This window comes from Helianthus annuus, chromosome 1 (genome assembly GCF_002127325.2).
Source record: "Helianthus annuus cultivar XRQ/B chromosome 1, HanXRQr2.0-SUNRISE, whole genome shotgun sequence".
In the NCBI taxonomy this organism is placed as follows: Eukaryota; Viridiplantae; Streptophyta; class Magnoliopsida; order Asterales; family Asteraceae; genus Helianthus; species Helianthus annuus.
Genome location: NC_035433.2, coordinates 104,475,810 through 104,500,123, shown reverse-complemented (window position 1 = coordinate 104,500,123; position 24,314 = coordinate 104,475,810). Strand labels below are relative to the sequence as shown.

The 24,314-nt window shown below is 36.4% G+C and overlaps 1 protein-coding gene across 1 annotated transcript; it reads left to right on the top strand.

Annotated features, from left to right (window-relative positions):
- The first annotated feature begins 7,246 nt into the window (after positions 1 to 7,246).
- On the top strand, positions 7,247 to 10,003 carry LOC110927690 (transcription factor MYB83). Its single transcript, XM_022171163.2, has 2 exons — positions 7,247 to 7,763; positions 9,382 to 10,003. Exons 1-2 carry the CDS (start codon positions 7,384 to 7,386, stop codon positions 10,001 to 10,003), a joined length of 1,002 nt encoding a protein of 333 aa, XP_022026855.2. The 5' UTR covers positions 7,247 to 7,383.
- The last annotated feature ends 14,311 nt before the right edge of the window (positions 10,004 to 24,314 follow it).

Sequence of the window (24,314 nt, the reverse complement as noted above, 5' to 3'; positions counted from 1 at the left end):
ATTTAGAAAGTTGGTGCATTAAAAAGTTCCTTATTTTGAGAGGTTAAAATAGTCATTTTTCCCTAAAAGCTTGTAGCTCCTTCTAAACGCTACTACTAGTAGCGTTCAACCAAAAGCTTCAAGCTCCTAACCTAAAAGCTTAAAGCTCCTTCAACCAAACAAGACTTTTTATTAAGTATGAGCTTTTTCTTAAAAGATTAAAGCTTGAAGCTCCTAAAAGCTCCATGCCAAACATACCCTAAATCTCACTATTTCTTTTCACACATCCATTTTTACATTAAGATATCTACTTCTCTTCCACCGCATCTATATTTGTGGTGGATTTAGTATAATGAACCATTTATTCCGAATTCTACCCTTCGGTCAGTCATTTTACGGAAAAGACCCATTTTGAGGCGTTTTACCCAAAAAGGCTTATGCCTATAACTTTTTACACTTATCAAAGACTTACTTGATTACAATACATATTTCTAAATAACCCTTAAGGGTCGCTTGCCCGGTTTATCGATCAAGGGCGTTTTGGTCAACTTTAGACCCTCCTTTTACGAAGAAGGACTTTCAATAACATGTTTGATGAAAATCGCACCTTCTAGTTATAATCTAATTTACAGATACCTGGCTCGGGTCAAAGTATTGACCCATTTTAATACCTCATAAAATAAGTTGCTAATTGATGTGTGTCGGTGTGAATATATTTTTAATTATATTTTTAGCCCTTTTTAACACTTTAGTCAAGTTTTAAATTTATAAAACACGATATTCTACTAACACTAAACACACATATGGGCAAGTGCACCCATCGTGAGCGTAGTATCGCGTTAGTAAGATACCGAGGTTGTCCAAGGACACAAGAGCTTTTAATACCGGTTTATCCTCAACGTCTAATCAAATCAAAATTTTAGAAAAAAGTTTAAACATGAAAATAAAAACTAAAAATGCTGAAAAATAAAATAAAAACAGATAGACAAGATGAATCACTTGGATCCGACTAGCCTTTAGTGTAACCTTTGATGATTTTCGCACTTTTGCACTTTTTAAGAGATTATCTTAGTTATAGTAGTAGGCCCCTCTTTTCAAGGTGACGTTACCCTCAACCCAGTAGTTTGACTCAGCAAGGATACAATCCTAAAGGGTCGGAATATTGAAAGATAATTAATTAAGTTATTAATGCGTAATGTGGTAGACCCCTCTTTTGAAGGTGACGTTACCCTCGGCTAAGTGGTTTGAGTCAGCAGGGTTACAATCCCAAATAGCCGGGTTAATGTATTAATAGTAGTTTACATATGAGGGGATCAAGCCATTCGCACCCCTGCCATCCAATACCCGTGGGTATTGAAGGAGGTCCTAGTAAGCTTGACCCAGGTCTTTGTAGGATCTATACACTGAACAAGGCAAGAACCTTACCAAACCATTCCCTTAACCCCCGACCAGTTAGCCAACATATCTCTATATAGACCGTAGAGATATGAATGGTGTAAATCTTTTTTTTTTTATATAGACAGTAAAATAATGCCAAGACACCACAGACAAATGATAAGGAAGTTTCACCTTTAACATAAGAAACTAGTTATTAAAGTCATTAATACAAAACCAAATAAAAAGTGCGAGAAGATTAAAAATTAAAAGTATTACACTAAATGATTGTCTTCACCAAGTGATGTAAGAGACTTAGGCAAACATGACCTTTGATTGTCAACAACTCGTACTATCAATCTTGGATCCCGAGACTACTACACACACTCTATGATGGATGATGGATGATGGTGGTGGATATGGTTTGTAGTGGTGGTGAAGTGTGGGTGAAGTGGGAGAGGGGTGGTTTGCCAAGGCATGCCTTTGAAGTGAACAAGCACCTCTATTTATAGCCTGCACAGAAGCCCGGACACGGCCCCGTGTCCATCCACTTTATCTTTCTTCATTAATTGCAGTTTGTCTGTATTAGCTCCACACGCCCCCGTGTCCGCTGGGCACGGCCCCGTGTGCAGAAGCGTATCTATACTATCAAGATTTGCTTGAATTCTGTGAATCTTAGCGTTGACCACGGCCGTGTTGAGCTGGGCACGCCCCCGTGTCGAGAAATAGAAGCTTCTTTAGCTTTGTCTTTTCTACAAGCACTTGACCACGCCCCGGTGTCCGCTGGGCACGGGGCCGTGTTCAGTCTTCTGATCTCTTGTTTTTGCTTGGGAAGATGCTGTCGAGGGGTCGGGCATGACACATTTATCCTTTTTCTTGTATTTATGTCAGATTTGGCTGCATTTTTGTTTCTTTTGTTCATTTACGCTCATTTAATCCTGAAAATACAAAAGGAAGACAAAACACACTTTTTCCAACATTAGTACTAAAAAAAGGTTAGTTTTATGCCTCATTTGATGTAATTTATATGTTGCATTTTACACATGTCAAAAATTAATAGCAACACATATTCCACAATCTATTCACCCCTGTGATCATAATACCCAACAAACAATCATTAGTCGATATCGTCAAATGGTGATAACATCACCATTCGACCCGTTTAACCTAAATGACCAAACATTTTGTATTAATAGTTGAATGGTATTTATTTACCATTTCACTCATTTGACCCATTACATATTTTCACCATATGGTCATATTTTTAAATATGTTTCTTACGCAATCAACCTAACATGGCTTACGCCATATAGTGTCATTAAACTTCAACCTTTATCCGTCTACACGTGGCTAAATTACCGTTTTACCCTTATTATTAATTTTGGCTTACTTTATAGGGTAGCCATTCTAAACTCATTATATGTATGTCATTTCATGACCAATTTACCGTTTCGCCCCCTTTTACCGTTAAACATGGTTTTCATCATTTTCACTTGTTCTGAATCGTATCATTTCGCGTTGGAACCCCATATTTCGAATATTACCTCATATTCATAACTTATAAAATAAATAAGTATTATACGAAAAAGGGTGTAAGCTTTACTTACCTTGCATCCAAAATACGCTTTTCCTTCATACTTGATTCATTTGACCCGCTTCCTTCCCAAGCTTCCACATAACTTGTCTAGCGTAAAACTATCATTATAATCCGTAAGATGCTTAGATTAGTCCTTATCAATCATGACTATTCCACCTTATCATTGATCAGTTTGACTTTTAAAAAGTCAAATGACTTATTAACATATACAAATGCGCAATTGGTTCATCGGACTCACTTAGGCATTTCATCCGATTACTTAACGAAATCAAATTTACACACTAACTAGTAGGTAACATGATTTCATGCATTTATAAAATGATTTTAACATCAATTTCTTTATATTATACAAACACCCATCTTATGACAAGTAAGATCATATACTCGAATTCATAGATTATTCAAACACTTTCTTATCACCGTCATGTTTGATGATTCTAAACATGTTTATATCATCAATTTCATAATATTACTAAAACCCACTTATCTAAATGTGGTAAATCATCTAAACTCTTAAATCATAGCAACATATTTATAATTTTCACTTAGGATTTTGTTCCTAAGCAAGTATACATCACCAATTCAGCCATAGACTCTACGATTCATACATAAATCTCTACTCATGATGTTCATCAAAATTAAACCACTTCATCAAACATCAAATTTCAACATACCTTATGATCCCCTGGCTTGGGTGATCGTTAATTCACGTTCATTCATGAATTTGAGCCCCAAATAGCCCTTCATTTTGATGTTATTTGATGAACTAGGGTTTTGGCTCCTTGGAGCCTTCTCCTGATCGATCCAGAACATACACTTAGTGTGTGTGTTTTGTTTAGATTTTCATTTAATAATTAAACTTCCAGGTTATCCCACTTTGGTCTCTCATATTTGGTTAGTTATTAAGTAGGCTTCAACCTACTTATTTCCAACAATATTTTCTCTTATTGACCAGGTTAAATATCTTTCTAGTTAACTTAGTGGGTTCAGGGAGATAATAACCCGTTTTATTTTAAGTCCCGTTAACTCGGGCCTCTTGTAAACCTTTATTTTCTCAAAATCTTTCTTTCACCTCTTATTTAATATTAGGTTTATTTATTGAAATTCTAATATTCACTGGGTTAATTTTTACCACTAACGGTATTTTACCCGTTCATTGTTATTTACGTGGTTTAATTACTAAATCTGTTTTCGGTGTGTTACACCGTCACTGGAATCCTTGTGTTAAGGCTGGAGGGTGTGGGATAAAGCCCATAGGGCTTTATCACGTCACGTCAGTGCCACGTCAGACAGGGGGCTTTAAGGCCCATTCCCTTAACTTGCAGGGTGTGGGATAAAACCCTCGTCATCATTACCTAATTATTTTTTTATTTATATATTTTATTTTTTAATTAAGTGCCAAATTTAATAACTAGAAAATTAAAAAAACATAATTTCATTAAAAAAAGAAAAACATTACAAAGTCCTAAAAAATGCAAAGTTAAAAAATAAGGTACTAGAAAATAAAAACTCCGCCCGAATGTGTGCCTTACGAGCCTCCAAAATGACTCGGTCCTCCTCCGCTAGATGTGAAAAGTCTTTTGCGAGAAATTCCATGTCTTTCTGGATTTGTTTTTCCATTTTTAGTTCTTTCTCTCATCGAGATTATTTTCGGGTGCTAGGTGGCATCGGATAATATCCAAGCTCACCCGTACGCTGGTCTATTCGATAATGGTCTTCTTGCTCGTTGTTTGGCGCACTTTGCCAAAACGGATGGGTCGGATCCCACGGGTTTTGGTTCTTGGGAAACATTGTTTGATTATATAAAAAAAGTGTAAAGATTTTGTATAAAGATTGAGGTAGAAGGGATGAAAATTATGGAAAAAAGTGGGATATTTATAGGTGTAATTAATAAAACTTGAAATTAATTTTTTTAAATGAAATGTTACCGTTCAACGGTAACTTTTGACCAAACACCCTCGATCGTGCCAATTCTTGCTCGTTACCATGCTGACGAATAACCCATGGTGCCCCCCTTTAATTCTGTCGGTATGGCTGGTGGCGCCCCGGGGGCGCTATCGGTGGTGAGGTGGCGAGGTGGCGCCCTCCCATACCCTCCGGCCTAAGTGTTACGTGCTTATGAGAATTTTCTTATTGGCACGTGAGTACGTCACACCATTTATGCAGTAGCGTATAGAGAATGATAACCACACAAGATGTATCACAACGTTCAACAATCCTTATGCTCGTACCCATAGTTGTTAATGGCGAAGAGCGACAAATAGCGATAAGTTACCTATATACTACATAGCGAATAACGATAAATAGTGGGCGACTATTTTATAAATAGCGATAAACTAGAAACAAATTTAAAAAAAAATTTATATGCATATTATATCAAAATACCCTGATATATATGCTATTTTACATATATATTGAACAAAAACCTAAAATCTAGCTATTTTATAGCTATATTTAATTGCTATTTATATTAAAAAATTAACAAAATTAAACTGTTATCGCTACTCTCGCTATGCATTTACAACCCTAATAATGACACTATACCTATACACTACGTAGCGCACTATAACGATCGCTACGATCGCTATTGAGAACTATGCTCGTACCCATTCCCCAACTCCCCTCCTCACCACCCATTAACTTGCCAATAAAAGGACGTAAAATGGTAACCCACATCATCCATTCAGTGTTAAATATGTGTTTTCAAACTGATCAGCACTAAAACGAATATGAAACCAAGCCAATGAGCTAGTGGTGGAGTGGTAAGGGAGAGACCTTGTGTTTCAAGTGACCCAAGTTCAATTCCTACCCCTAGCATTTAGTTTCTGCGGCACCTGGTGATGATGGGAGACTAGGCGAGTAGGCGGCGATCGCTAGTTCGATCCTTGAACTGAGCGGGTTTTACCTCACCGCACTGTCGTGCCTTCGGGCGAGTGTTCACGGGCTTCGGCCCTAGGTGGGGGTTTTCCCCGGTTCGGAAGGCGAGTGTATCCCGATGTGGTGAATTTCGCCAGTAGCCCATTTGGAGGATTCGTTGGCCGTTAAAAAAAAGATATGAAACCAAACCTTCACAACATTCATATTTTTTTAACGTTGATATAACTTAGCAACTCGCTTAGCACAATCTGTTGATGGTAAATTAACTCTACAACATCACACCACTACAAGAAACAGGTAGCAAGCGACACCAATAGCGGCAACGCAGTGCAATGGCGCCGCTAAAGTTACCCGTTTCTTGTAGTGCACACAGGAAAACTTGACCTCTTCGTAGTCTTCCACACTCGAAAACAGAAGCTACACGCTTGAGGGTTCGCTCATTTGTATAAGACGAATCACGAATGAATAGAAAATGAGTATGCTTCTTGCCGCCATGTAAAAATAAATGATTACGTGGATTACTAATTAAAGTTGAAAATTTACATCAAACATGTTATTATTGAAACAAATTTATATGTTGAGGTACGTTCTGGCAGGTGCAAAGGTCCAGCCTCATCATGAATGGACCACTGATCATTTCGGGGAAGGGTCTTTCTTGTTTTTGGGTGAACACATGTGACAATGTTATTTCGAGTCTTATACTATGGATGTATATAACAATCTAGTTAAGGAGGCCCGGTTTCGCGCATCTGGGAGAGCCAAGGGGCTGGCGGCGGTCGAGTAGTCGACCTTGGCCACAGCCGTCCGGTGTCACGGTGGTTGGCTTGTCGTTCAGAAAAAATGTTCTTGTCAGATCGTAATAAATTAATAAAGAAACAAAAGACCGACAAAGAGTGTTTTTGGGAAACTCATAAACAGTAGTTAAAGATTGGTTGTTATTATAAATGTAGTGTAGTTAGCATCACTCATCTTCAATGATGTATATGATTGTAAAGGGATAAAAACATTAGCTGCCGACAGTTATTTTGCTTTGGAAGCGGTTTACCTCAAAACATAGACATGCTTTATCATGTTACTATCTTATTTTCACGTAATCTCTAACTACTCCCCTAAAGGCAACGGTAAGTTTCTACAAATGTTGCATAGTTGTCACATCATTGTATGCACAAAGTGTGCTTCTGTACTCCCTCTCTCACCATTACACGTGTTGATACTTAGTGTGTGTGTGTGTGAGGGGGGGGGGGGGGGTTGGCTTCTCGAAGTGGCAATGGTGATGATGACAGTGATGTTTGTGGGCCGTTGTTAATTGATAGATAGAGTAGAAAACGGATTGGAGGGGGACCTCACTAGGCCCATAGAAAGAGAATGTGTGTGTGTGAGAGAGAGAGAGATGATCATTATGTGAAGTGGAAGCAAAATGTTTTGTATGAATTCTCATATACATATGATGATTACCTTGTGAGTGAAGAAAAATGCATCGAAAAAGACAAGTTTGAGTTAAAAACAAGACGACCACCCATCTCTCTCTCTCTCTCTCTCTCTCTAGAATAGCATATATGTACTATGTGACCTCAATCAATGCCAAGTCTCCCATTTACAAGAAAAACCAACTTCAATCTTTTGTTAAAAAGAAATTCTTTTCGATGAGAAAGCCGGAACAGATTGGGGGAGAAAAGGTGGGTAAGAATACTACTGCGAATATGAAGCTTAGAAAGGGGCTATGGTCACCTGAAGAAGATGAGAAATTGATGAATTACATGTTAAGGAATGGTCAAGGGTGTTGGACTGATATCGCAAGGAATGCCGGCCTGCTACGGTGTGGAAAGAGTTGCCGTCTTCGTTGGATCAATTACTTGAGACCTGATCTCAAGCGTGGCGCGTTTTCGCCTCAAGAAGAACAACTTATTATTCATTTGCATTCGATTCTTGGCAACAGGTGAGTCCTCCCCCCCTCCCCCCCCCCCCCCCACACCTCCCTTTGTTTTTATGGTACGTAACATATAATTTTTAGATGTTTTTACACAAAGGTGAAAGGCACATTGATGACACATTTTCTGTCCAAAAACAGTCGTTATAAGGCGAAACTTGTCGCCAATTTATGTGTTGCGCACAAAGTACAAGTTGTACACCTAATACTATCCAAGTATTCGGGCATTTTCTTCTTCTTAATCTCTCCTTTTACGGGCATCACATTATCTCATCCCTCCACTTCAATTCTTCTCTCTCACAACTTTCGCCCTTGTATGCGCGCATCACACCAAGGGACACTTCTCTCCAATGCAGCCCTTTGGAACGACGCTACCATTTAAGATACGTGTGGCCTCCGATGGTGTTTGGGAGGATAAACTACATGTATTTAAATAATTCTTAAGCTTCTTGATGTTAGTATGATCAAATAAAATTATATGATGGATATACAAAAGAATTATGACTGTTAAAAATTAAATTGTTAACAAGTATATCAACTAAACAAACACGCAAATATATAATAATATTATTTTCATTCATACATATATCTTTGAAATCGTAAAGTACATAGGTTTGCAATATTAATATGCTGATCGTTAGTCAAACTAAAAAATATCTAAAAGAAGAGTGGAACGCATATGGGTCTTGGTCTGAGTGAGGTGCGACCAGATGATACCGTAAAATTTAATGTTTTGCTGTCTGTTGTAAATATCTGTTTAGACCTTGGTTCTTCTATGTTCATGAAGCATGGTTTTTTGGTAATATATCTTCAAATGCAATCTCTTGCATGACATGTACTCTAAATCAATATGAAGTAAAAAGAATATAATGGTAAATGATTTGATATATTCGTATGTTTTTATACAACAAAAAAATGCATGTTAAATGATTTGATATATTGGTTTAGTAGCGACAGGACAAGTTATCATCATTTACTTTTCCAACCTTTATTAAAAATTATATATAACTTTACAACATGTTTTGCTTAAGAAAATAGAAAACCCTAGAGTTATTTTCTTTTTATTTGATATAATATCTTATGAAAGGAAAAGGTCATAATTAAATCTTAAATTATAATATTCTTTTTAACTAATCTAACGCCACAATTTGAAGAGTCATGTGTAAGAAACGACAAATGTTGGGTAGGTTTATTAATTAAATTGTTAACGACTGAATAGTCAAATCGAACCCTTGAAGTTATATATGTCATTAGGCAAAGGGACTGGACCACATATAGAAATATAGAAACTAAAATAACCCTAGAAGTTGTATGTGTTTCTCTTGTTCTGTGTTACTCTATCGTACTCTTAGACATATATCATATAGTAAACCCAACCAGATTAAAGAGACTATTTAGAGAAGTTAATCCAAGTAACAACCACAGATAATTTAAAGGATATATTGTTCTTTTTATCCACTTAAATGTTTCTAGTGAGCTTATATTAGATTTCAAAGGGAAGTTTTTTTATATTTATATGATGAACTACAAAGTTGTATTTAAGCACAATTATGTTCATGTGTTTTGCTCGAAAAACTATAACGATCTATGATGGATGGCGCATTACTTACTATTTACAAAAATTCAGGTGGTCTCAAATAGCATCTCGTCTTCCAGGAAGGACAGATAACGAGATAAAGAACTTTTGGAACTCGACGATAAAGAAAAGATTGAAAGTCAGCAACAACGTCTCTAAAAGCTCACCAGACAATAGCACAGACGAAACATCCTCTGATCCAAGTAGAGATATCATGGGAGCCGCTATGTTCATAACCATGCATGATCATGACCTTACGGCCATGTGCATGGAATCATCATTGACATCAACCACAACCACAACAACATCATCATCATCCATGCATAATAATTCTATGCTTATGAAAAGTCATGACCACTTTGGTTTATTGCCACCACTCCTTCAAAATAACACCAACCGTGAAACAAACGGTGCATCAAGTTTGTTTAATGTTTCCCCATGCATAGGAGATGTTGGTATGGGGGGATACATTGATTGTGGTATTCTAGAAGTACCATACATGATGGGAATGGAAAATGACAATATTAACCTTGGGAGTGGGGTAATGGATGGAGATGTTAATGCTAATCCTACTAATTACATAGTTGATAAGAAATCAACCAATTTTAACCACCACTTTAGTAGGGATATTTTTTTTTTTGAACGGCCAACAAAATATTTTATTAAAACCTAGCCAGCGGCTAGCACCAAAATTACATACACCAATTATACCACCGATATCCCAATACAAATACTAATTAAAATACATCGAAAACCCGCCATTGGTCCCAAGTCAACTCCGAGTTTTTGGACCGATTCTTTATCCAAAGGAAGCTTTTGCTCTTAATCTCCTCAACTAAGTTGGTTACAGAAGTTGATTTCCCTGAGAACATTAGCTCATTTCTCATATTCCAAAGACTCCATATGGTTATTTGGCAAACAGCATGAAAGGTTTTCTTTTTCTTTCTTGATCCACCAAACTGTTTATGCGACTCAAGTATATCCTTTAAGCTGAAAGTTATGATAGGGTGGGATTTGCACCACTGAAAAATAATCTGCCAGACGATTTGAGCATATTCACACGAGACCAACAGATGCTCACTAGTTTCCGGGTAATTTCTGCAAATAATACATTCCGAAGACTGGACCGTGATACCTCGCTTAGCCAATGCGTCCTTTGTCGGAAGCCTTTCCTTTTCCGCTCTCCAAGCGACAATACCCACCTTCTTCGGTATCCAGTTGTTCCATTCCACAACATAGTTTTGAGCTGACCGATTATGACATTGAAGAATATGTTTAACACTAGCGACAGTGAAAAGAAGGGAGGAGTCCAACTTCCACTGCCAACTGTCTCGACCGACCCCAGCCGAGACGCCTACTAGCATTGACGTTAGTTGCTGAAATTGCGAGGTTTCTTCTCCATCCAGCAAATGCCGCCTCCACTCCCATCTCCAGACAACCCCGTTAACCCCGCTTTGCAATCGATCTGCTACTGAACACCATTTTTCTTTCTCTACTTGAAAGAGGGCTGGGAACTTTGTGAAAAACGGCTCTGTCCCACACCAGGTGTCTACCCAGAACGCAATGTCCGTACCTTCGTGAACCACACCTATTAAATTCCTTCCTATGTCGACGCCTTTATTCCTCAGAATTGGAGCGATACTGTGAATTTGTTTCCACGGACCTGCACATGATAACTTAACCGGTATAGTATTCCAATCCCTTGAGTTACTATGGATGGCCCATACTACTTTCCTCCACATATTTCCCGGCTCTGTCTTGAATCTCCACCACCATTTCGCAAGCATCGAAAGATTAGCGTCCCGTAAAGACCCAAACCCCAATCCCCCATACTTAGTTGGTGCAACCACACTTTCCCAAGCCATCCAGCTCATCTTAGAGACTTCTTCCGTACCACCCCAGAAAAAGATTCGTCGCATCCTTTCTAACTGATCCAACACTTGAATCGGTGCTTTATACAACGAGAAAAAATAGGTGGGAAGCGAACTTAGCACCGATTTCAGTAACGTGATCCTCCCGCCGTACGACAACTTCTTAGCTTTCCAGATTGACAATCTATTTTTAAAGATGTCGATGACTGGCCTCCAATGTTTCACAAGATTCATATTTGCACCAACATAAAGCCCGAGATATTTAAATGGAAATGATCCTTGTCTACAACGGAGTGTGTTTGCTAAAGCTTCCAGTTCCTCTTCTGGTACACCAACCCCATACACCCTACTTTTAGTAAAATTCACTTGAAGGCCTGACGATAGGTAAAAACATCTCAGAATACGTCGAAGGTTGGCTGCGTTTGTCTCCGACCATTCTCCCAAGAACACAACATCATCCGCGTACAAGAAGTGTGAGAGTGTCATTCCCGTATTATTACACTTAACTCCATGAAATATGCCATCCACCAATGCTCTCTTCATAATCCCAGAAATAGCTTCCATAGCAATTATGAACAGAAACGGGGAGAGTGGGTCACCTTGCCTAAGGCCTCGTGAACATTCGAACTCCATTGTAGGCGACCCATTTATGAGGACAGACGCACGAGCTGATTTAAGAGTTGCCATGATCCACTCCCGCCATCTCGATGGGAATCCCATTTGTGCCATTATCGCGTTCAAAAAACCCCAACACAACGAGTCGTATGCTTTGTGAATATCGACCTTGAAAATCATGGCAGTCTTCCTCGATTTTTTCAGCCAAGCACAGATTTCGTTCAACATGAGCGGACCGTCGGTGATGTTCCTGCCTTTCAAGAACGCTGTTTGTTCCTCAGAGATAAGCCGCCCAATTACCTTTTTCAGCCTGTTGACTAATACTTTGGAGATGACTTTGTTAATACAGCCTATAAGGCTGATGGGACGGAAATCGGATGGCATTAGGGGATCTTTTATCTTAGGGATAAGAGCAATGAAGGAGGATGAACAGCTTCTGCTGATATGCGGGTTCGCGTAAAATTCCTCGAAAAGTTTAACGAAGTTACCTTGAAGACCATTCCAGCATCTCTTCAAAAACTTGAAAATGGGAGAATGGGATTTGGAGGGCTTGTTTGCAAGTATCCCCTCATTACCTTATCTTGATTTTTGAACAAAAAGACACCCTCATTTTTAGGAAAATAAGAATTTGGAGATAGAGACATTATACCTTTCTTTTACACTATTTTTTTATTTGAAAGATAAACATCAAAATTTGAAGGCATATAGAGTTGGATATATACGTGTTTGGGAACAGATTTTGACGATGTAAACTAAATTCCTGGATCCAGTGGCATTTATAAGTGTATGAAGATTGTTGGGATAATGGGATGCATTGGCTACGACAAACGGTCTTTGATATAGATGGAAATGTGAATAGTCAAATGTGATTAAAGAAATAAAGAGATGTGAAAAGTGTAGTATTGTGTACAATAGAAATAAATTGAGATAGGAAATTGTGTAACAATGCTTTTGAATTTCTGTGTACATGTTTATAAACTACATAGATGCAAATACATATTCTTCATGTACAAATTTAATAAAAGGCAAGATGGAAAGAAATATGATATCTTTTTATATATATAACAGTTATGTACAGGGGCGGACCTATGTGGTGCCGAGAGGTAGCTCGGGATACCCCTGAACTTTCTTGACATAGTGCAATCTTCTATTTAATCTCTGTTTTATTTATTGGGGATACCCCTAATCAAAGGCTAGGATACCCCTAAATGTAACTGAGAATAAGATGAAATTAAATTTGACAGATGGAAACAAAAATCTCCGGTGAGATAAACTTGAGAGTTTTGCAGCGGCACACCGGAGAAGACGAAGTTCTATTTTTTTTAATATAATATCTCGATGTTGTGATCTAATGAATATAAAAGGCAAAAGTACATCACATTAGTTAAAACTTCAATTAACTTTTTCTCGAAACAACAACCTTTACTTTATTTATTTTAAACATTCATTTATTTAATATAATTGCAAATTACTTATTTGATTTATTTTTACTTTTGCAAATCATTTATATGTTTTATTTTTACTTTCTTTATTTATGATCAAATACAAACCATATTTTATTTAAAAATTGTAGAAACTATTTTAAAAGTGTTATTTAGCATCCAATCATATGTGTACGACGGTTACTTTTTGAACAATTAAACGGTTAAGAGTGAAAATAATACAAGAAAAAACGTTAAAATAGTTCTTTTTAAATATATGATTTAATATATTGTATTTTTTGTTTAAATGTAAAGAAATATTATATAAAATGAAGAAAATATAAATGTTTTATCTATATGGTTCTATGGATATACACGAATAAAAAAGTTTTTCAATTCCAATTATATGAAATTAAAGAAAAAGAACTTAGATACGATTTATTCTAAAGCATAGCTAGAATTTCAAATATTAAAAAGTCATATAAGACTACATGTACATGCTTTAATAAATATTGAAGGACAATGAGTTTTCGGTTCTTTTTGTTGTGAAGATATTTTTATTACAAACTAAATATTATTTATAAAACTTATAAATAACATTTAAGGTTTTATAAGAAAAAATGATAATGTTCTCGTGTGTGTGGTACACTCATTAATAAAAAAAAATGATAATTAGCATATGCACTTTAGAATGTAAAAACAAGAATTTAAGGGCCCATTTTTACTAGTCGCACAAAACTCTTGAATTCTCAAGAAGAGGTCTAGGTAAAAGTTTTTTGGGATGCCCCTGAATTTTCTTTCTAGTTCTGCCACTGGTTATGTATGTGTGTATATCTTTTGTTGAATGAACACGCTAAAATTATTAGGGCTGTTTGTTTCTCTTACTACTAGAAATAGAATATATATAGATATACCTTCTAAGGCTATAGGGTGTGGTCATAATCCTTATGGACTCCATGATCCTCCACATCAGCGCCATGTCACTTGCTTTTAATTTATCATTCAAAACCACTACCCTATGGGTATGGTCATGACCCAAACCACTATTCTTTTATTTTAATTTATTTGTAAAAAAGGAAAAAGAAATATTAAAAAAGGAAAGGAGGCTCATGGTTGCCATGGTTTAATCCATGCCAACCATGGTGGATGAAGCAAGGGGATGGTGTAGCAATTTATTAATGGTCCTACATGGCAATTAATGACCTAATCATGCTCCCCACACCCTTTAGCCTAATACAATGCGACTTTTAGGGAAAAAAAGTTACATAACACTTACGCATACTTAAAAAAGGTTATTGTGTTTTCATCGATTTACTTCCTATGATTTCGTCATTTTAATCAATTGTTAATTTTGTTTGAAGATGACCTTTATCCTCAGGTAGTTTCTAATTAATTTTATTTTATGTATAGTTAAAAGATTAAAAATATACACATTTTTATAAATCCCTATAAAAGAACCTAATAGAAGAAGCTTCTATTTAAAAAAAAAATTGCTTTTTTTTTTAATATTTTTTTGCCTTTTTTTCTTAGGGAAAATGCGTGATTCAGAATTCTTCTCAAGTTTCTCAATTAGCCTACTACTTCTCACATGATTCTAATCCTATATATATATATATATATATGTAGGGATTGGTTAACGTACAATTGGGCTTAACGTACATTGCATGCGCTGTGAATGTATAACATGCAATTTTGTTTTTTAATCACCATGCGATTTTACCTCTACCAAAAAAATCTCATGTTGTAAGTACAAAATTCGTATGTTATATATTTAGAGCGTACGCAATATACATTAAGCCCAATTGTACAATACACTTTATATATATATATATATTATATATATATATATATATATATATATATATATAATATATATATATATACCACCCTTTATTGCGAGAACCAGCGTATCACAACCCGAAATCTCAAGCTTCTTTTCTATGTATAACTTGCTGCCACGATTCGTTTTGTGTCGTAACATGAGTGCGATATGGGAATGATTGAAATAGTTATTATATTTGGACTTGGACTGATAAGTGAGTGGTTAGATGTTTAGTAGTAACATTTACTCGAAGCATGGACCTGACAATGATTTCAAGCAATAAAGTCTTATTGGGCCGCTTGAATGTTATGATTCTCACATGTGCTACCATTAACTATTATTCACATGCAAACAATGAATTAATACAACTGATGAGTTCTTGAGTTGACTATGGAGCCGCCAAAACAAAAGTTGACAACTAACCTTCACGTGATGATCTATGACTAAATGGTGCCAACATGATTGACTAAAGCAAAATTGTATCAAATGCTATTGGACCGAGAGCTCTAGAATGATTATTATAATGAGTTGTACACTTATTTCTTTGTTTAGGTTTTATAGGCCCAACACTCCTCAAGCTCTAAAACCGAGCCCAATCCAACATGTGGGTATTTCACGCACACAATCTTGTGCACGACACCCATATTCTCGACACACACACAAGGCGACAACCCTAATTCCCTCTATCGATCGGTGGCAGCCCATCTCCTCTCTCTCGAAGTCTCCTCATCTTGCCGCAAGCAATCCAGTTTGCATCGTGTATCTCGGTTAGTCTACTATTGTAAACTGTTGTGTACTTTCTTGATGGGTAAATGCATCGATTGTGATTTGGACTTTTGGTGTGATGTTATGTCGTGCATGTGTGAGTATAATCTGGATAAACACTAGTAATAGGTGCGATCAGAGTGTGACTTTGAGTTGTTTATATATTGTTTCATGTTGAATGAATAAAGGAGTGTTGTTAGTTAATTAACATGGTGTGCTAATAAGAAAACTATGAAGAATCGGCTAGGATAATTAATCACGAAACCGGGAACTGTGATGATGTTAGTATAAGATTTAGGATTCATGTAAGGATTGATGATCATGTTGAAACAGTGAGTGGATGAATCTGACTAGGTGATTCGATCCCGATATTGAAAACCTAGGGTCATTTGTATATATACATGGTTAATGTTTAATATGAAGAATACGTGGATTGATGCTGATGATCGATGATCTATGCTACAAGCAGGATTATAATTCGATTAGTTATCATGATAATAATAATTGATGTGCTAGGTGTATAGATTAACGATGTGTAATATGTATGGACTGGATCGTGTCATGTATGGCTGATTGATAATAAATTTTGATCATGGAAAGTCAATACAAATGGTGGTAATGTATATTGATAAAAGATGAAACTGTTAGGGATGAGGGTAATGCGAATTATGAGAAGCATTTGATAAAATGGCACAAAGGAAATAATGTAACTAATACCATGATTTGCGGGCATGATTAACCACATTCACAGTCGCACAATATAAAGTGGACCGCACATCTCTATGCTGGTCGCACACCAAGGTTGGGCCGCATAGTATGACTCGCTTGGGCCGAATACGGTAGTTGGACCACATAGTGTTGTGGGCTGCATATTGCTTAGGTCACACACCCTCACTCGAGTCGCGCACTTGAGTTGGGAACTCACACTTAAAACTCGGATCACACACTTTTGAAGATGAGCCGGAGATAATAGGCCACACAATGTTGAACTTGCACACCTTTAAATGATATACATGTTTTTGGGTCAAACACGTGAACTTGAAAGATCGGTTATGAAGTCGCACAGTAGAGTGTGCGACCAAAATGTTGTTGCTTATGTGAATTGTACATGAAACGTAATACATATGTAAACAGATGTGATTGCTAGATTACGTGAATGACTATGTGGAATTATGTGATGGTGAAACTGATTTTTATTGGTAATCTTATTAGGATTTGATTGACTAAACTGTGAATAACGTAGCATATCTTACTGAGCAAATCTAAGGTGAGTTCACTACTTTTGAGCATGCGTCCCGGTGTTGGGACAGTCAGTGGGTATCCCGGGAGGGATAAGTCTTTTGGGTAAAACTGGGATGTTGAATAATATTCTCACCCTATCATTCTTAAGTCCCATCTTTTGTTACCGGGGAGGTAACTGGGTATTAGTTGGTAGCGCTACTTAGGCTTGGCACCCTCACACCGTACCGGGGAGGACGGTTGTGAACTAATGACCTAGTCGGGCCCAGTGTTTTGATAGGAGCACTGGGGAACGAGCAAAACATACATCAGGAGCCGTCTTGTTCAGTATCGAGATATTATCAACATTACTTTCGGATTTAAATTCAATGGATTAACTAATCACTTGGTAACTAACGTATTCACAAAACTATGAACTCACCAGCGTTGTCTGATACACGTGTGTGCATGCTCGCAGGTTATTGATTTGTGAGGATGTGGGACTTGCTGTCTGGGATGCTGGAGTGGTCATGGGTCGAGATATCTGGAAACGCAAATACAAGTCTAATGGTTTACATGTGGTTTATGAAATACTTACCAATGATTTATGCTTCTGATGTACAAGATGAACTACATTTAATGTTTTGTAATAGTTTGTGTTAATCAATGAAAGCTTTTATTTAAAGATCTTGTTATAAGTTCAATGTGATTGGTGGCTAGATCCTGGTACGTCACACGTCTCGCGGGGTTTCCGCGCATGGTATTTTGGGGGTGTGACAGTTTGGTATCAGAGCCACTAGTTATAGTGAACCTGGTTTTAAAACGTTTTTGTAAAACCAGACTATAACCGAACAGATCTGAACACGTGAATATGACCATGACACTCAGCTCCAGATTGCAAGGTTCGTCTTTCTCACTTGTTCCATACATTACATGATTAGTACACAATTGCTTATGACACAACATACGAACACACACTCGTCACTATAGCATGATTGCATGAATTACTTACTAATATTATGACGCGTTTTAAAACTGTGAGGTGCGGACGCTGAGAGCGTGTTGGCTGCCAAAGCGGAAAATATCATGGTGCATTGTTAGTATGCCATAGTCTTTGGATTCCTGTGTTTTTATTACCTTGACAACCTCTGTTTGACATTTAAGTTTGAAGAACCATTTGACACGAGTTAGGAGGAATTGAGATGAGCAGGCAAATCACAATATTATTGTGGGTGCACACATAATAATAATGTGGGGTGCATGTGAGTCCCAGTGAGACTTAACAAGTGAAAAAGTGTGACAACCCTCACAATTATTGGTACCGTATAATTAATTAATCTTAATTATGTGCTCAATGACTGTGCTTGATTACAACTGACAAATTAAACTGCTTTATGATTTTTTTTGTATCATACATACATATGCATCACATTTCATAATGTCACTCCATTCATTACATACAAACTTTAGTGACATTCTTGATGCACAAAGCACAGTTAGCACACTGAACGAATAATTAAGAAACATGCTGACAATGCCAGCACATGGACAGACTGTGTTTTTAAGGCCAATATGAGGCAGAGACAGGGTACTACACTAGTATGGAGTGTAGGGAAGTGAGAACCATAAAACTGTGTCACTAGGTGATAATTTAAGTGCCGGGAAGTGCCTAAAACACACTTTAAGTGCAGAATTCTGCATTTTCAGCAAGAATTCAGCATTTAGTATACTAGTAATGTGCCAAAAATATGGCAGAATGGACCTGTATGCTTTCCTAAGTGCCGGGAATTAAAAGTGTTACAAAAATATATATAAAAGACACTTTGCGGAATAATTAAACACTTTAACGAAATGGTATCTAACCGAACAACCAGATGATACCCGGAACACTAAAATTTTGCCAAATACATTGTTTAATTATTTCTTGGCTAGTCATGATTCCCGAACACCTTAACACCCACTAAATATCAACTAACTAATATATATAAGTATATACTTGGATTTTAACTCATGTTTACCATCTACCATAAAAAATTTACAATCTACCCCCTCCCCCATCATCATGACCGAAATCAAGGGGGCCCCACCCCTTGATTTTGCTTGGATTTGTGAAAGATTTGGGTATGGGCTAGAGATATGAAGCATGGTATGAAGATTATATGGAAAGATTTGCAAGTAAACTACCATTCCATCCATTACATATCACCACTTGAAGTTGCAAAGAAACCCACTCCCTTACCCCCTTAGCATACGGCTCCCATAACCCACAAAAATCCCCACCATACTTCAAAGATTTAAGTCCATATTTTATTTGATTGTTGCTTGATTTCTTGGATATAATCTTGAGTGGAAGAGATTATAAGTATGGCCTAAGGGATTCACTTGAGATCGTCATCATTCCATATCTTCACCACTTTCTCACTCTCCTCTCTCCTTCTCTCAGCCTCACTATAACCGCCACCACCTCCACCATATCAACACCATCTTCATCCATTTTAAGTTACATTCAAGTGGTAGAAGGAGGACTAAGAGAGCTTGGAGTTGTAGATCATCAAGGAGCATCTTTCACTTGCTTTTCACCACCATTTTCTTCATCTTTGCACTAGAGATCTTCCCTAGCCTTTGTGCTAGTAGTAAGTTCTTGTTAAACTCTTGTTCATCTTGTTTTTATGGTTAAAAGTTGTAGTATGATAAGTATGTTTAAAACACTAAAGAACAAGAACTAAGAAGATGAACATAAAGCTTTACATAAAGATTACATGATGAAATGATGTAGTAGGATGTTGTTATGAATGTATTGATTGGGTTCTTATTGATTCTTGGTTATGTGGTGTTAATCACCATATGGATCTTGTTAAATAATGTTTAGAAACATGATTTAACAAGATTGGAAAGTGATTATGCGTTACATGAAATAACTACTTTCTAGTTAAACTTGAATTTGAAAGAAAATGATTTTTCTTGAACTATAATTAAACAAGTAAGTTGAGGATCATGTAGATCCAAGTTTAACAAAAGGTTTTTTTCTAAATAAACCAAGTTTAAAAATCGATTTTTAAAAGATTATGACTTTTACATACACTTACACATTTTTGGAAATGAAATAAGTGTAAAAACCTTTTATTTACAAGAAGAGTTCAAAAGCTTTATTTTTGTAAAAATTGTTTACAAGTTGTAAACACTAAACTTTTGTAAGAAAATGATTTTTAAAGAAATAATTTCGCTTTGGAAGGTAACTAAGTCCACTAAAAGTTTTACCAAGTTACTACGCGTTTTTGTGATATATCAAGTTCATGATTAATATGTAACGCATATGGTTTTAGCTCTTGGTGATGTAAAGTTGTTTAAAGGATAATTGTTGATGATTATTGTGATTATTTTGAAAAGAAAATGATATGCCTATTAGCATGGACGCCTCCATTTACAAAGGAAACTCTGGTGAAATTTCCTAAAAATTCCAACACTTAGAAATTTCTTTCTAACGAATGTTTACAAATATGTTTTAAACATTGTCTTTCAAATAAACTTCGCCATAAGTTTTGTTACGAAATTCAAAGTATCGGAGGTTGCTTTTCTTAAATAAAAGCGGATAAATATATATTTAGAGTATATATTTCATACTAATACGCTTCTGTGAATACTTGTTATTTTGTGGAATAGTTATATTATTTTAGGGAAAAATAATATAATTTACCAATTTACCATGACAATTACAACTCCAAAATAATACCAAAAATTACAAGGAATAAATATGTAAGTTACACACTTGTCACTGTGAAACCGAACGCGAAAACGTAACTTATGAAATATTCCGGAAGACACCGTTACAATACATTTTTGGTAAATACTATTTTGGAAATGAAAGAAGTAAAAATATGATTTTGTACATATTACCAAGCATATCATATTTTCGACAAAGAGAAAATATATTATTTTTGGGAGGTTAAAAAAAATATATTTTCTTAGCATATAGAATATATATGATTTTGGGAAAATATATACTTTCTGGACGATACATTATTTTTGGGACAAAATAAGTTATTATATATTTTCTAAAGTGGGACTTGGAAATATAAGTGTTTTGGAATTATATATTGGGAATATATTGACGTATCTTTATTTAGAATAATACACCGGAATACGACGCCAATACCTGGCAAGTTATACGAACACAAGAATACGAATACAAGTATAAAATACTCCCATCCTTGGGAAGGAAATGCGAATAACAACACTTGAGAAGTGTTATTACAAAAATGTTGAAAACATTCTAAAACGTAACTCAAAGGCACTAATCAATACTAAGACAAGGCACGACCCGCTCGTCTAATAGACGTTAGTACACTGTAGGTAGTCGTGTTTGCGGAGGAGACTTGGGTTACACAGACTGAAGACGCAATACTGTGAGTTCATGTCCCCCCCTTTTCTCTTTACTGTTTTCAGTTTTACAACTTCGGGGGTGAAATACATATTACTATTATTACGGACATTTTTATACATGGTATGTGTCACACCCCGACCACGTAAAACAACAAAACGTGGCGGAAATGTCGGGGAGTGTTGTAACAGAATTATTGTTTCACAACCATGGATTAAACAGTTTCGTTTTATTGAATTAAATGTATTACATTACATTGGAATTAGAAATAAAATAGGAACAAATAAACTTCCATTGTTATTAAGTCACTAAGGCCTCGCCCTTTCCTATGTGAGCGTACACAAATATCATCATCAAACATCATCAACTATGGTACCTGAAACACATGTGAAAATACGTCAGCATAAAAATGCAGGTGAGTACATAGGTTTTATGTGAGTGTCAGATTCAAGGCTCGTTTTACATGTTGCAATACTTATTAAAAAACCTTATTTTGAAAAATATAGTATTGCGACATAATTAACCAACTCAAATCAAGTTGGTTATGATTTATAAAATCTCGTAGCCATGATTCTTAACTCCAAAACATTTGTTTTATGAAATCAAATTGTAAAACATATCGTAAAAACTCGTTAACAAAACTCGTATGATTTATATTATTCAGAAAACATCATTGTGTGACATCGTTTCAAAATCGTTTACCCAAGTGATCTAGTTAACGCAACGATATATAATGTGTTAAAAGCACTTATATATAGGAAGTACTAGCGGCGTATCCACCATGCTTTTAACACATTACACCCGCCCCGTTACCTAATCACTTCCCTAACCCAACGGTTCAGACAGTTACAAATGGTTCACATATGTCAAATGGTTACAAATGGTTCATATCAATCAAATGATTACAAATGGTTCACATACATCCAACGATTACAAATGGTTCTCATACATCCCATGATTACAAATGGTTCCCATACATCGAATGGTTACAAATGGTTCACATCATTGAGTGGTTACAAATGGTTCTCATAAATCAGAGGTTACAAATGGTTCAAACAGTTCAAAATGTAAAACAATGGGCTAGCATGTTAAGTGAACATACATAGCAAAACATAATGAAATCATGTACTAATAGTGTACTAATGAACATAGCAAGTATATGATATGAAAACATGGAAAGCATGAAAGTAACAAGTAGGTAGGGGTGCAAACGAGCCGAGCTACTCGCGAGCTACTCGAGCTCGACTCAAAAAAAAGCTCGAACGAGCCGAGCTTAAACGAGCTCGAGCTCGAGCCCGAGCCTAAAAACAAGCTCGTTTAGTAAACGAGCCCGAACCCGAGCTTTGCTTATCGAGCTCGAGCCGGCTCGCGAGCCTAATCAAGCTTTCTGTTTATATATTTTTTATTAAAATATTTAACATATATTTATATAATAATAATTACCGTTTATATAAATATAAAAAATAACTATTATAAGTATAATAATAATTATAATTAATATAAATTAATTAATAAATACTAAACGAGTCGAGCCCGAGCCAAGCTCGAGCTTGAAAAATTAACTTTGAGCCGAGCTCGAGCTTTAGAAATAGAGCTCGAATCGAGCCGAGCTCGAGCTTTCATATGTTAAACGAGCTCGAGCTCGAGCTCGAGCCTGGTCGAGCTCGGACTCGGCTCGGCTCGTTTGCACCCCTACAAGTAGGCACATGTGTTTTACCCCAAAACGTTTGAAAACCGTAAAAAAAGGGACTATGTACTCACTTGAGGGTGCTTAGAAGTCTTGAACAACAACCAAGCAAAGCTAGAGGGATCACAGAATCAAACGGCACCTAATATAGGTAACTATGTTAATAAACGGACCTAATCGGAGGATCGGGTAGCATGAGGGTTCGTAAACCAAATGAGTGTAAGAACTCATGCAATATGGTTTAACAAAGCCTACATACTAAAACGAAACCTATGCTAAGTGCTCACGACCCATTACGACTCGTTAAGATAGCTTACGCTACTTTAACGCGTCGTTCGCGTAAAACGCGTTCGGAATGCCTAACTAGTCCTATGACAAGTATTATATGCCTTAACATGTCTAATAATGTTACCTAATCAGTTTATATGTCAAAATTTAGGTTACATATGCTTAAAATGAATTTATGCGCAAAAAAGGGCATTTTGGTAATTTTCCTAAGGCATATAAATTACCTATCATACCACTAACTAAACGAAGTGATCATAAGGTATAACCTTGGAAGGTTATTCCCTATACAACTATGGTCACTAAACATGTTTGGTTGGATCCTAATGATCGACCAAACGGGTCTAGTTCGAAAGTCTATGCGGTTGTTTAGACCGCTTAACTTACGATTCTACATAAGCACTAAACCTAAAGTGACGAGCTAAACATGTTAAAACATGTTTAACGAAGTTAGAAAACAAGTTTGGTATCAAAACAAACGGTTTTGATACCTAAAAGTAGTTTGGTTACAAAATACGCAATAATACGCATTTTGGCCGAAACTACGACTCGCCACCATGCCTAGATAACGTGGTAATCAGTAGGTATAGTCATAAGAGACTAAAACCATCGTGATTACGCTCACGTTATGAAGTTCAAACGAACTTCGTATTGACCTTAAACTGGTCAATGCAGAAAGTCAAACAAAGTTTGACTTTCACGCTAAAAATGCATCAAAGAACGAAAGAGGACTTACAAAAGGTCCAAGGAGGTTTGATCCAATTTATTCTCAGGTATGAAGTGCAAGACTTCAACTTAGAGAATGAAAATCAAATCAAATGTGAGTTTGAGAGCAAAGGGGGTGGGGTTTATATAGATTTCATAGAACCGTTAAGATCGTTCATCAAAAACCGAGCTTTGATCTGGACCTTACATGTGTGCC